The sequence below is a fragment of the Strix uralensis genome, chromosome 4, assembly GCF_047716275.1.
Source record: "Strix uralensis isolate ZFMK-TIS-50842 chromosome 4, bStrUra1, whole genome shotgun sequence".
In the NCBI taxonomy this organism is placed as follows: domain Eukaryota; kingdom Metazoa; phylum Chordata; class Aves; order Strigiformes; family Strigidae; genus Strix; species Strix uralensis.
This window is the reverse complement of record NC_133975.1, coordinates 13,613,952-13,628,798: the sequence shown is the minus strand read 5'-3', so window position 1 is coordinate 13,628,798 and position 14,847 is coordinate 13,613,952. Positions and strand designations below refer to the sequence as shown.

The 14,847-nt window shown below is 37.6% G+C and overlaps 1 protein-coding gene across 2 annotated transcripts; it reads left to right on the top strand.

Moving 5' to 3' along the window:
* Positions 1–4,505: 4,505 nt before the first annotated feature.
* LOC141942082 (uncharacterized) lies at positions 4,506–13,710 on the top strand. Of its 2 annotated transcripts, XM_074865034.1 has the most exons (6): positions 4,506–4,633; positions 6,413–6,742; positions 8,179–8,292; positions 9,407–9,540; positions 11,209–11,248; positions 12,417–13,710. In XM_074865034.1, exons 1-6 carry the CDS (start codon positions 4,582–4,584, stop codon positions 12,434–12,436), a joined length of 690 nt encoding a protein of 229 aa, XP_074721135.1. In that variant the 5' UTR covers positions 4,506–4,581; the 3' UTR covers positions 12,437–13,710. The 2 variants fall into 2 exon arrangements, with proteins under 2 accessions (XP_074721135.1, XP_074721136.1); XM_074865035.1 differs by lacking the exon at positions 11,209–11,248.
* The last annotated feature ends 1,137 nt before the right edge of the window (positions 13,711–14,847 follow it).

Below are 14,847 nucleotides of genomic sequence, written 5' to 3'. Positions count from 1 at the left end.
AAAGGACATTGAATTACTCGAGCGTGTCCAGAGAAGGGCAACGAAGCTGGTGCAGGGTCTGGAGCACATGTCGTACGAGGAGCGGCTGAGGGAACTGGGGTTGTTTAGTCTGGAGAAGAGGAGGCTGAGGGGAGACCTCATCGCCCTCTACAGCTACCTGAAAGGAGGTTGCAGAGAGCTGGGGATGAGTCTCTTCAACCAAGTAACAAGCGATAGGACAAGAGGGAATGGCCTCAAGTTGCGCCAGGGAAGGTTTAGACTGGATATTAGGAAACATTTCTTTACAGAACGGGTTGTTAGGCGTTGGAATGGGCTGCCCAGGGAGGTGGTGGAGTCCCCATCCCTGGAGGTGTTCAAGAGGTGGGTTGACATAGCGCTGAGGGATATGGTGTAGTTGGGAACTGTCAGTGCTAGGTTAATGGTTGGACTAGATGATCTTCAAGGTCCTTTCCAACCTAGATGATTCTGTGATTCTGTGGTTCTTTGAAGTGACAAGCAGTCAGGGTGAAACTGATAGAAGAAGTCTGAAATGCAGAATCTTCTGATAACAGCTTATTTTGTCCACAGCTTCTGGCTGCAGACCCTCCAAGATGCTGCTGTTCTGGGTCTTGTGGGAGATCTTGCCTGGAAAGCCAAATTATATTTGTTCCATCATTGTATGTAATTTTGAGGACTAGAGGCATGAATGTCCTTGAGAGCTGGTGGAGTCCTGTTTGTGTCCAGAGACAAAGAGCGGCTCTCAGTACACCCTGTTTTACCATTTCCTTTGTCAGTGCCCAAGGCCACTTTGTCATGTTTTCTTTGTTGGCTCTAGGCTCTAGCATTGCTCAGCATCTGATATGGCTTGGATAGCAAAAATGTGAGCCTCAGTTGCAAAGTAGAGAGGAAAATATTTCCAACCACTGAAGATGCCAGATTTTCCCCCTACTTGGCAAACACATGGTTGGGTTTGTTATACTCCGCTTTCCTTCCCATTGCCCTGTTCTATCTCAAATACTCCTAGTTACATCCACATTGCTGAAATGTACATATTAGTTCTTTGGACTCACAAGAGAAATACATTTTTTGTTAGTTTTTTTGCTTTCTAGGAAAAGTTAATTCATAACCTTTATTTTACATTAAACCAGGTGCAAACCTAAAAGCTAAAGAAAATGGTTGCCCTTTCATGATGGCATATATCTTGTTTGAGAAAGTCCTGCTGATGAATGTATTGATGCCAGTACCCTGACCATTTTTTTTCTATTGCGTAAAAATTACATAGCTGCTATTTTGAAAGGACATTTTTGCAGTTCACTTACTTCTTTATTTACTAGAGCAGGTAAAAGAATCACTTGCACTCTTAAAAATAATTTTTAAAGTGATTGTGGTATCCACAATTCGATATTTCTTTTGTCAGTCCATTTGTGCTGTGGAGCTGTTTTTCCAACTGAGACATAATTTATTATTCACAGTTGAAAATAAATTAGGTGTGTTTTTCCTGTGCTACTAAATAAGTGTGCCAAGAAGAGTCTTACAGTCAATAGCAAATTAAGGTTTTGGTGGGGTTTTTTGTGTTGTGGCTGGACAAAATTAATAACATGTATGTATCATACAGAACACATAGAATGCCACTGACTGTTGTGAGAAATTATGAGGTCTGTTACACTGAAGTTAGGTATTGGATAAAAATCCCAAGTGATAGTGTGCTTTCCACCTTGTGTTTGAGTTGGAAGAGGGGAAGATTCATGAGTTAGGCACAACAGAAGTCAAATTTCCATTTTCACCAGAACTTTCTTTTGGCACATCTGCAACTTCCTGAAGTCTTTGTTATGATTTGAAGAAGATCTTGAAAAGGCAAATGTGAATTAAAACTTGTTTTTAAAAAGAATCTGATAACATGTCTTTGACTTAGTACTTCAGAATTTTATTTCAACTCAAATTTCAGATTAAATTTCCTTAACAAAAAAAATGTAAAGAGTTTTTGCTCCATCTTCTTATTCCAATGCAGCATAATTACAAACTCACTTGGGTTTCACACATAGTCTCCTCAATGTTGCTGTAGATTAATAAACTTTGACAGCTGACAGTAACACCTCAAAAATGCTGCTGTCTCATTAATACTTGTGTTAGAAGCTCTCAAGCAAGCCTGACATACAGGAAGGAGGAGGGAGCAGGTAGACATTCTCTTTGTTTAAAAGTTTCAAATGTATTTTTCAGTATGGCTCCACTGGCGTTCTTTGAACACCACAGACAAAAGTTTTGGGAAGGCAGGTTTGTGCAAAGCATCCAGAAGATGCTTATAACTATCACTGCCTCTAAGAACAGAGTACCTCTGCGCTGAGCAGCTGCTCTGCAATCATCTCCAGCACACAGATAAGTAAAGTTACACATTTACAGAATCCAAATTCATTGATGCAGTTTCCAAGGTTAACTAAGATCAAGTTGGAGAAAGAAAACAAAACTTAAAAGGATCTTTATGTTGTAGACGCTTTCCTGACCCACATAGTCGTTTTGCCTGATGCGCTTATCCTGACAGCAAAACTGGCTTAAGAAATTCTGTCACCCACTCAAGTAGCACTGTGATGAGAGTTTGTGGGGTTGTGTTGTAAAACGGTACAATGAAGTAACCAGGGCTAAAACCACACTTTTTTCCCAATCCCTTTTTCTGTGTACTAGCTCATTTAATCTCTGACAGTAGGTGCTTTGGATTACAACCAAAGTATCTTTCAAAGTAAATATAAGCTGCTGTCAGCACTACTCAAAAAACTTCACCTACTTTCTAGACAAGATATTTTGCATGCTGGAGCTGCTAACTGCATAACTCAACACTAAATGCACAAATGTAGATATTTAAATATAAGAGAAACTAGTTTTTCTCTTGAATTTACACACGCATACTTCATTTATTCTACATCTTTGATCAGTAGTACCAAAGACAGCATGAATGTCAATGCTAACAGAATTATTTAATATAATTAAATAATATCCTTAAGTATAAATTGTTTGCTTTAATATATCCTTTCTTTCACTTGAATTTAAAGGTATTTGTCATGTCCTCACTAACTCTTAAAAGTGATAACTAAGTCAGCTAGGTACCATCAGAAATGGGGATAGCCTATAGCACTTTGTGACATTTATATTTGCTATTGTCTCATTTTTAATTTTACTTGGCAATCTAAACGACACTGGAAACTGCTTCTGTAAAGTTGACACTGAGAAGCAGGTGAGCTGATGCATCATGCTTTTGTTGCTGACAAATGGGCAGGATGCTTTAGGCTTTAAATGTGGCTGTCTTCCTTACAAATTGCAGTTCAGCTGTTCTGGATGCCTGCTCAGTACTGCTAAAACCTGATGTTAGTTCTAAGAAGTTTTGTGGTTGGCAGGTTCTTATCAAGTTCTTAATTTAACTGATTCATGTTCTCAGCATGTTCTATCTGATTTTTTAAAATTCTTTTTAAGTTCTGTCATTGCAGTTTTGATGTTATCCAACTGAACATGTTTGTGGAACAATTTCATCAGGCCTAGTACCTTTGCATTTGAAACATCTGTCCAGGCAATAAAATGATAAATTGAGAAAATGGAAGCAATGTTTTGTCTTCCACTTCTTTGGTCAGGCAATGTAAGTGATTCTGGGTTGGAGCCAAATATCAGTACTGGAGAACATTAAACAGCATACAGTTATCTATAGTTGTAGAATTTTTTAAAATAATTGAAGACAAATTACTTTCAACATTGTCCTTGATGACGTAACTGTAGATCATGTTATTTAACCCCTACTTATAACCCCTACTTATAATCTTCTCTAAACAAGCATATTAGTTAATATACGTGGCACTGATATTGCATTAATGCAACTTCACTCATAGAAGTAATGGTGAGACACGTTGCATACATGGGGTAGTGTCCTAGAATGTTTCCCACTGGTGTGTGGAATGCTGGGGCTATTGCAAGTGTGATCTCCAAACTCAGCCTTCCTCCATTGCTTCTGCCAATGGAGCTATGCTACTGCTAAGGAAAAAGTAGGAAAATACTTCTCACAGAAGGGAAAAATTTAGGCAAGATTTCATCAAGATAATGAAATTTGTGATAAAGAAAGACAGGAGTAATACTTGGCATCAGTATAATCTATGTACAGTCATAATCTCTTTGGCTTTGGATAAGAAGGTTGGCTGGAAGAGGCTGCTGACAAGCATGTACACAGTAGCTAAAGTCTCATTTTCATAAAATGCCTTTAAAGGAAAGATTTCAGAATTTGCAATGGCAAACATTCACATGAGACGACTTTCAGTACAGATAAGCAGTCCTTTGTGTCATATCAGAAGAGAGGCTAATCTAGTGTTGAAAGGTAACCAGCTGGGACACAATTTAAAATTTAAAGAAGAAATGTTCTGATTTCAGACAGGATGGCTGGGCTCTAAAACAGGCATATCTATGATGGCAGTTTCAAAGAGTGTAGGGAAAATTTGGGTTGCATGTAGGTTTCTATCATCTTCACCACATGAGGGAAGAGGAAGTTAACCTATAAACCTGACATGCTTTCATTTGTTGTTTCGCTGATCTTCAGCAAAGACACCTTGATGCAAGTGCTAATAATTCTGCGTGATGATCGTATTTTCACTGGCACTTCTTTTAACAATGTGTTTTGGCTTTTTAGGTAAGTGCCATTTATTTTCTTTGTTTTGTTTATAGTTAGTCACCTGTAATTCTTGAGCTGGATTTAAAAAACTTCTTGCAGTATATCCACCTCAAACAGAATTCAGTGTGAGACAAGGAGAATGTTAACTGTATTTTCATAAATTAAAATGAATGGGGAATCAAAAAGCCTCTTCACAAACAGATTGTTGTAGAAAAAGTCTAGAGGAACAAATTGTATACTTTGACACGCGAGATGATGTTACGTTAATGAAAGCACCATTTTTCTTAGACCTTCAGACTTGAATATTTATTGTGACAAACACTGAATGTAGAATTTTAAAATGCTAAGGAGGTTTTGTTCTAGATCATGTAGGTACGGAAATACAAAGCAGATAAGGTTTCATGTTTCTTATTCAATACAAATTCCACTGGATAATACTGAAGGTGTTCAGTATAAATTTAAAAATGGAACAAAGGAGAGGGAGAGATTAAGAAATTAAGCAAGGACAAAAAGATTTTTCAGTGATCAGTGATCGATTAGTGATCAGTTCTTTGACATTTGAACAGCTTCTAAATTGTCATTTACACACTACATCAATTCTTTCCCTTATTTTTTCTGCTGTTTATATTACCCCTATACTGTTCATATTGTTCTCTGCAAGTTGTCAAGTGCTGCATTGTGGAAAAAATCACCTAACTCCTTTCAGTATGATGAATATGTGTCTTTTTCTAAGGACAAAGGAAAAAAGTTTATTTGCATAATTCTCATAAAACTTATCAGATGCCATTTTAGGACCAGACAGGGGCAAAATAATCCCATTACTTACATGTTGGTGTGAAATGTGCCTGAGTTACAAACAGGATAAAATTTGAAAGTAAGTCATGCAGTTTACTCTCATTATAAGTAGTTCTTTAATAGTGTAAATTCTAGAAAAAAGGAAATTATAACTCTTTATGCAACATATGAAACTAATGGTCTCAGCAGTCATGGGAATGGCTTTTATAGGATTAGCACTTTTGTGATGAACGTCAATGTCATTAGAATAAAAAAAAAAGTTATGTGATATTCACATAGCTGTTGCCCTTCAGAATAAAATATTTTGAACAGTGTTGCACGGTATCTCATGTAGATCACTTAGCATGTGGACAGTAAGTGATAAAGAGATTCAAAGCAGGAAAAGAGTAAAAGGTTCAGTTTCCTCTAACACTATCCGAGTCAGCCTTAGCTAAAAGCCAGGCAACAGACCTGATGAGACAACTCTGATCTGTGTGGCATATTGTATACTTATTAAACTAAGGAGATGAAATTGATGCTATAAACTACTTGTCAGCAAAAACTTAATGAAAGAAGTTTAAACAAAATTAAAGAACCCACCTCAGAAATGCTGTGCATTTGTCACTAACTAGAAGCAGTACAGGACAAGAACTCCACCACAGTGAACAAACGTCGTAGCGGATTTTTTTTTCATCTTGATGAGTCTTTCACTATTCACTAATGAATCATTCTGGATGACTCCTTTTGGTCATTCTTTATCTTTAAATTGTTTAATATGCTTCAGACTCTATCTCTATTATAAAAAGCTTTTTACTGAAAATAAAAAATAAGCATATCAGCGAGCACACAGAAGATCTTCATTTATTGCACACCAACAATGATGGAGGGCTTTAGCACACCAGATTAGAAGTAATCATACTGATTTTACAGTATGATTTTAAATATTGTGATTGTAGACATTACAGCTGTAATGACATCTCTTTGCTGCTTTAACTTCTAAATCTGTGTGTATTTCTCCACTAGGTACAAGTTCCAACAATTTAACAGTCATCCAAACACCGGAGAAAATACATCTATCAACTGGAGACTACACTGAAATTGCCTGTATTTGGGAAAAATCTATTGAGAGGTATAGAATAAGCTGGTATCTTGTTAATAAAGAGAACATCACCAAAACTATATCATCAAAACTTTTTTATGTATCAAACATCACCTGTGAAAGCAAGGATGTGCTAGTGATAAAATCTGCCAATGTAAATGACACTGGATTTTACTACTGTGAGATAATTATTGAAATACCTTTCTGTAAGAAAATATGTGGAAATGGGACAACAGTGACTGTTGAAGAGAAAGGTAAGCTAGCACCAAGATATGCATGCTGTTCAACTTGTCACCATAAAGATTCTTCAGTTTGAACTATTTTATACATTTCCTCCCTCCCCCACATCCCTCCCTCAATGCTGTGGATGTCAGGATGAATGAGACAAACACAGAGAGAACCTGAATGGCTCTTAATGACAGTTGACTTAAGATCTCTGCCTTAATACCCCCAGTGTAGTGTTTGTTTTCTTCTATAAGGGTTTGCTAATAGGGATTATTAGTTAAGGTTTACAAAAAAGCTGTGCATCAGCTGTGTGTTTCACAGGAGACCCAAACACAATTCCTTCTCAGAAGGGATTTGGTAGGCTGGATGTGAATTAATCTGCCTTGTGGTAAGGAGCAGCTGAAACAATCACATGGTTACTCTGTTCTGTAATATGTACCCTTTACTAATCATTTTATCTTTTTATTACAAGTTCTTAATAAAAAGCAGGAGATAAATCAATATGGAAGATAGAGCAGTATGGGCTCTATATTTATAAGGATTTGTGTCCATAAAGTTGTTGTGACAGAATATTTTGTGTAGGCTGTGTCTCCTTATTTTGTTATAGTCATAGGGTAAACTTTACAGGAGAGCAACTTAAGGTCCTAATTCTGAATTAAGCATTGAAAAACATTAATACTATGAGTATTCAAACACAATTAAATTTTTCAGCAATAGCAGTGAGGTATGTTTCACCTTAAATTATGAATAGAGTGAGACATACATAGAAAATAATTTACTTCACTTGTTACACGACTGTCTCAAGACACTGCATCACTACTTGATGATGATCTCTGCCTCTCTCTTTCTACCTCTAAACTGTAGAGAAAGACTAGAGGACTAGCTCTGACTAGACTTTTAACATTACCAAATATCTCTCGTACATCAACTGGAGAACTCATGGGAAGTAACCTTTACATTCATCCAGCACAGTCCAGTTTCGGACACTATTTTACACTATTGGCTAACAGGTAGTCTGAAGGGAAGCACAAAAATTATCAAAGATTTAGAAAACATCAGTGGCAGAGAATGAATGAAGTACTGTTCAAAATGGGATAAATGAATGTAAAACACTGTTAGTTAAAATAATCTGAGCTTCTACAATGAGTTGAGTGATTGATCTCTTACTTGGTCAAGTAGTAATAACCTTAAAGTACAAGCAGAAAGGACTCAGATTAGACACCGGGGGGGGGGGAAACTGTCAAACTTCAGGAGCTATAGGAGGGATTGATGTTACTGTTCATCAGGCATGCATCCCTCAGAAATGGTAAACTATAGATGACCTTGCACCTGGTTGGGGGGATGGACAGATTCACTCCTGAAGTTACTTTTAATTTTAATTTTTTTTTTTTTTTTTTGCTATGGTGTTGTTCTTCTATTGTATCTTTGAATAGTACATAACTTTATTTAAAATATATAATTGCAGAAACTCACTCATTGAAAAAAAGAGACTTGGCAATATGGACCGTCATTCCTTTCTTAGTGGTAGTGGGAAGCTTGTATCTTTGCTATAAAAAGAAACAGCACTCAAAACTTGCTGGTGAGTGACAATATTTCCATTAACACATACTCTCTAAGTTAGGTGTTTGTTCTGAGATGGCCAGACAGGTGCACTTAAGAGACATCACTAAGAGGAATTTCAGTGTATAACGCTTGCTCACCTGGTCCTGATCTGCTAGGGGCACCTCAAGCTGGACCTCAAGCTGAGAGGAGGGATCAGAGGCACAGCTTATAGTTCAAGTGGGTGTTCTTACAGCTATTTGCCTCCATTATTTACCTTTTGAAGAAGAATGATCACTTAGGCTGAAGATCTTGGCCTGGCTAGCATATTGAAGGATATCAATTCTGATAATTTCTTAGCAGACTGAAAAAGTGAGGAGCCAGAACTTAGCTCTGCATCATAGTCTTACTCCTGGTAGTGACACCTGGAAGTGACATCCGAGAGACCCGGCCTTGGGGACTTTGTTCTGAGCTATGTTTTTCAAGCTGTGAATTTTTTAACTAAGTATTAGTTTTTGGTTTTTGCAAAAATCCTGAAATGAAGGATGGAAAAAGTCACAAGAAAAAAGAACAGTGAATGGCAAGGGTACAGAACAAGCATAAATGTAGGACACCTGCGGGCAGTGGGTACAGAGCAGTGACATATAACCTAAGGAACCCTCCTAAGTAACTGTAGAATGAGTATTATGGTTGGAATGTGAGGCTTACTCAGCTTGTGAACTGTTGGGGATATAGGTGCAATATCTATGACTTGAGATGCAATTCAACTTGCAGATTAAAAAAGCAGGGGGAGGGGATTTAGACAAGTGAAGTCCCTAAGCTTCTATTTCGGTCACTGGAGTCGACACAGGCAACTGCATGATATGATCCATTGTAGGTGTTTACTTAAGGGTGAGCTGATCAGTTCTCTCAACCAGCTTTCATGGCACAAACTCTATTGACTGGCTCTCCATCGCATGAGGCCTGTTCGGAAACGTGAAGATAGTTCATCTCATCTGCAAGCTGAATACTGCTCTAGCGCCTGTCATCAAACCTAGCTACACAAGGACTCTGCACTCTTCATTTCAGAGCTTCATAGAGCTCACGTAGGGTACCACTGTGACTCTGGAAATGGACAGTGAGCAAGCAGTGACTGTACCTTGGTTTTTGCTCAGGTTCTGCACAACTTCCTGTGCTCGCTGAAAGGCATCAGGAAGAGCAGATGCTTGAGGTTGCAGAACTTCATGGGACAAATGAATCTACCAATGAAGCAGCTGAGGAAAACTCATCATGTAATTCTGCTGGATGGGTAAGTGGTTTATAAAAAGGCTCTTCCTATGAGAGAAGGACTTTCAAAATGGGGCACTAGGGAGTGTGCTGAACAGAAAGCACAAAACAAGCTGCTGTTCCTAGGATGGCATCTTGCCACATATGAAAAAGGTTTAAAGCAAAGAAAATAAAAAAAGTTTTCTTGCAAGAGGCAACACTTGGAAATGAGAAAAAAGATATTTATGTAGTAGGAAAGTATTGGATTCTGTTGTTATATTTAAGGACACTCTAAAATTGAGTGGAGGAGAGGGCAGCGAAAAGTGGAGAATATCAGTATAGAGCCTGAGTGAAAGAAGTGTAGAAGAAGTAAAAAATGGCAATAAAGTCCCCTTACGTATAATTGCATATCAAGCTCAAGGGGCTTGGACCATCTTCAACTCATAGGGCAACACTTGCTGAGAGCAGGTAGCAGATTTCAGGCAAGCTCCTTTTCCCAGGAAGTTATTAATCTTTTAATTACATTAAAACATAAAATTAGCATGGAAAGGAAGCTCTAATTTAACTCTTGCAGAGGCAGGTGCAACTGTCATTACAGTCAGCTGGACAGGCTTGGGCAAGCCACACAGAGGTGATGTAAAATGCCAAAGCCCATAGTCACAAATACAGTTATTGATCTTACAGATTCCTGAATTCTGTTAGAGAACTTGTCTTCAATCTTGATTTGGTCATACTGGTACTGAAATCATGGTAAGAGAGAATATCAGGATGTAGGTAGTAAAACCGTATCTATCTTTTATTGTGCAATGGTCATCATTCTAAAAACACAACATGTATAGCTGGGAAAATTCATTCTCTGTAATATGTAGATTCCCACTGAAGCTAAGAGACTTGCTTTTACAGGAGATATAGTAGAAAATTTTAAAAATACAATGCATGAGATGTTTTGGTTATAGTAATAAAATATTCCAATTACTAGTTATAAATGGATAACTCTTCTGCTTGTTAGTATTTAATGAAGACATAAGAAAACAAGGTTGAGAATGAGAAAGCAAGCATCAAAGGTGGTGCAGAGTGAAGAGTTCATTAGTAGCTGTTAACTGCTCAGGGTTTGTATGGACAACAGGACTCATCCAGAGGATGTGTGAATACAATTATAAAAGGTCGTTTGTTGCTGCCTTATAATTTACCAGCTGTTAGCCACAGTGACATGTCATGATATATGTCCAGTGTTTTCTTTCATGTAACAGACATTTTTACTATTTTAATGAAAGCAGAAAGAGTGATTTCATAGTGGTATCATTTTAAGTGTTAAAGCATAATTGGATCTTATAAATCATTCAAGAGATCCAGTAGATTAGTAAAACCAGTATATACAACGTGCATGGACGCTATATTTCAAACAAATTAAGCCAGTAGTGATGAGCAAATATTATGGTGTCTCTGGAGCTGCATGCATTGCCTTTCAATTGTGTTACAGAACATGATCAGTTTAGTTAAAATTTTTTTTTCTGTTGTGAAAAAGTAAGTCTCTAAGAAGTTCACACTAGTTTTTTTATGTTGCTTACACTTTTTTTTAAGCTTGGAAATTTGCTGTGCATTCTGGGTATGTTTGGGCACCATTTCTAGAACAGCAAAGGTGAAGGTTTTGTACACCTCTGCAAGGCTATTTACAGTTTCCAATTTAAGTCATTTTTTTTCCAATTCTTAGGGTTGCGAAGGCAATCTTGTATCACAAAACTTGAATCAAGGTATGGATTTTATTCTCACCTGATTTGTATGTCATAACAACACTGAGGAATTAGGTCCGGTGACAACATATAGCTCCAAGTATCTCAGTTAGTTTAACCTGAGAGTGAACATCCTCATGGCAAAGCTGGCCGCTGTAGCTGTGCTTTTACTATATAGCAGTTCTCTCTATGTCTTTCTGGAGATTCATCTCATATTTCCTGAGTTGAGATGCCCATGGAGTGTTTCCCAGACAGTTCTGCTAGCTGCAGGGGAATTTGGCCCTTGAGGGAGTTCTTGGAGCAGTTGATGATTTTTTCATTGCTAAGTTCTGCAGGTTCCAGCCCAAATCTAAGCACTGCTGTAGCATTAAATGCAAACTTTCGGCTCATGGAACCACAAAAAAAGCACAATCCCAAGGGGCTCTGGTTGTGCAAAAATGCATAAAAGCATCATCCAGATTAGTTGGCCATACCTACCATGCCTTCTGTTTGACACCCAGCCAGCAGGTACCTCTCTCTGTTCTGAACATCCTTCATTAAAACAAAAATAGTAAGCCACCATAGTAAAGTATAAATGTGAAGACAAAGAGCTACCACTTCATGACTTCCACCTTTTCATTTTTTTAATGTCATGTCAGCTTGAGAATTTGATTTGATATATCTGTGAGCACAGGTCTTTGTGCACATTTCAGGGAGATCTTTAGCTCTCAGGTTTTTCTAAAGGACTTACCTGAAGATCCCAAATCCTACATGTGCACAGTCCAGAATAACATCTGAATACTGCAGCAGTTTGCTAGTTTACTGCATCAAAAGAGCATCCATCTAGAAGGAACAGTGTGATAAAGCTTTTTGGAAATACTGATGTTAAATGATTAAGGGGATAAAAAAGCTTTGCCATTTCAGATTTCATAGAACCTGATTTATACTGGAACTTGACATCTTTGGTATTCTAAATTAGTACTTTGCGCCTGGTGCCTAATTAACTAAGAGAATTAAATCCAAACATAGGAAGACTTCGCCTTTCAATGGTAGCACTGAGACACTCCTTCCCTCTGAAATTATAATGCCATGGCCCATATTTCTCTCTTCCCTCGGGCTGTGCTAGATGTTGTGTCTTGGGTAAAAGTTCATTTTAAATAGATTTTATGGGTAAAAGTTTTTTTGACTGGCATTTTCTTTGCTTTTTAAGGTTGTGTCTACACTTTATGAATCACTTGATTCTTTTTGCAATGAATGAAGAGGAAAAGATGACAAATCCACTGCGACTGTTGTATCCAATGCAGCAGATGAGCAAATCCCACAAACTAGGGCAGCTGAAACGTCTAGAACGAGACAAGGATCCACCATCTACTTTGACATTCAGAACTAAAAGGATGATGTCATAAATAATATATGTCTAAATAACTATGAAACTGAAAACAATATGTTAATTTGCTGCTGAAGGATGGATTACATGAATTTCCTGTCAGTAGTATGTCAGTCAGACAATATACAAGAAAAAATATTTGTTTCAAGCAATCTGTGAATGTTTGGTCACTAACAAAACACTGTAAGGAGTCTGAATTTGAAAGGCATGTCATTTTAGAAGACTGTCTTCAACTCTTCCCTCCATGTCCAGAAATAATAAAGGATGTATTATCATACTTTGAAAAATCTTCCAGACTGAACAATGTTCTCCAGCAAAAGCCTTTCTTCAGGCAGCCCATGTATAAATAGCAGAAGGTAGAGAGAAAATGCACATGGTGGTAACCATTTGACCAAATCGACTACTGTCTACCAAATAGTACTACACATAGAATGGAGTCTTGATCTTTGAAACTATCATCAATGCTGACCGCATCATAGCCACAGTGGTATGCCAGAAAGGATTATATTGCTGTAGAAAGTGACTGTTAGTGTTAATTCATTCACACACTATCAAAAGTCTTCCAGAGAAGGTAGTCTCCTATGCACAACGAAATACTAGGTTTAAATGAAGCTATATGTATTATTATTATTATGTATAATTATTGTCTAACTAGTGGAGGAGGGATGCTTGGAGGAGATGGGAGTGTTAACACTTGTTCCACTTTTGCCAGCTCTAAAACTTTCAAAAAAAATCACTGAAGGAAAATCAAAACTGAAAATGAAAGTAAAACCTGTCTTCAAAGGTCTGAACAGAGGTGAAGAGTATTGACAGCAAAGCTAACAGCAGTCATCCAAGGACTGCTGAATACTCAGAGCAGATAGCCAAAATGTGAATGTATTTATGTACCAGGGTTATTTCATCTTCTGTTAATGTTTTTTCAGAGTTTAGCTGAAGCTTAGATCATCTTGCAGCAAGAAACAACTTCACTGCTCAAGAGATTTGTTACAGCTTGTACTTGGGCAGTGCAGCAGACACAGACTAGCTTTCCCAGAGCCCTTGAAAACAATTTGCATAGTCTAAATGTGTGACTGTCTTGTTACTCAATATTCTGTAATAAAATCTTTGAGGCCATACAGCATGGCTTATGCTCTGACTCTGTCTATGCTGTAGTGACTACAGTTTGCAAAGCTACCTCTCCAATTACTGTAGCTCAGCAATGGGCTGTTCTGTAACCTGCCCTGAGTGCCCTTCTGCAGTGAATATACTGCTGTCTGAAATCCACTGTAATCACTGCACTGTGAGCATACCCTGTACGAGAGAAACTATTTGCTATATTACACCTCATTATATTTATGTATAAATTGAATTTCTTTTCTTCCTTTTGAAGTTCAGTCACTTTAAAATCTTGATAGTTTTTGTTCTGAAAATAATTATTACAGATTTGTTTCCTATACTGCATGGTGAAACATTGTCATGTGCCATATTCCTTTGAGGATAACAAATGAGACTGGATTTCCGCAAACCCTCTAACTTTGTTCCCTGTACAAGAAAGTCATAGTCAGTAAAAGGGGTAATGACCTTCTGCTCAGGTCTCTCATCAAGGAAGCTCTCAGTTATGCACCAGTGCTGTGAGTACGGTAAATTTTGGTCTTTCCATGTATTACTGGTTACTTCTCTATTTAAGCACAATGAGGAGATGTAGAGTATTCAGGAAACTGTTAAAGGAAAACCACTAACTGAAGAGATTGCCACCAAGTCACAGTTTAATAGTCTCCAAATCGTATGTTCATTAAAACACTATCAATACATTTTTGATTAAATGTGGTTCCTACCAGCAAAGAATGCTGCCATATTAACAGCTGGTCATATTTTGTATGCTAACATGGTAATTTCCAACATCTGGCAGTTGAAGACTACACTCAATTTATCATGACCTATTTTCATCTATGGCTGACAGTGGCTATGAGCCAGCAGAATATTTTCACAGCTCCCACTGATTGTCCTACTCAGTCAACAAGAGTTTGACACCTATGCATCTTGTATATCATCTCTGCTTCTCTACCACTCGGGAAACAACAAACCCTATGAGGATTTTCCAGGGCAGGCAGACTTCTGCTTTTTCTTCTTCATGGTTATTTTGATAGCTTTAAAACAAAAAAAGACCTTTGTAATTAACCTCAGCACACATTCTAGTGTCCAGTATGATCTCCGTTTTAACTGTTTAAGTGTTCAGTATATCATGAAGACCATCTGCCTAATAACAGAACTTGAA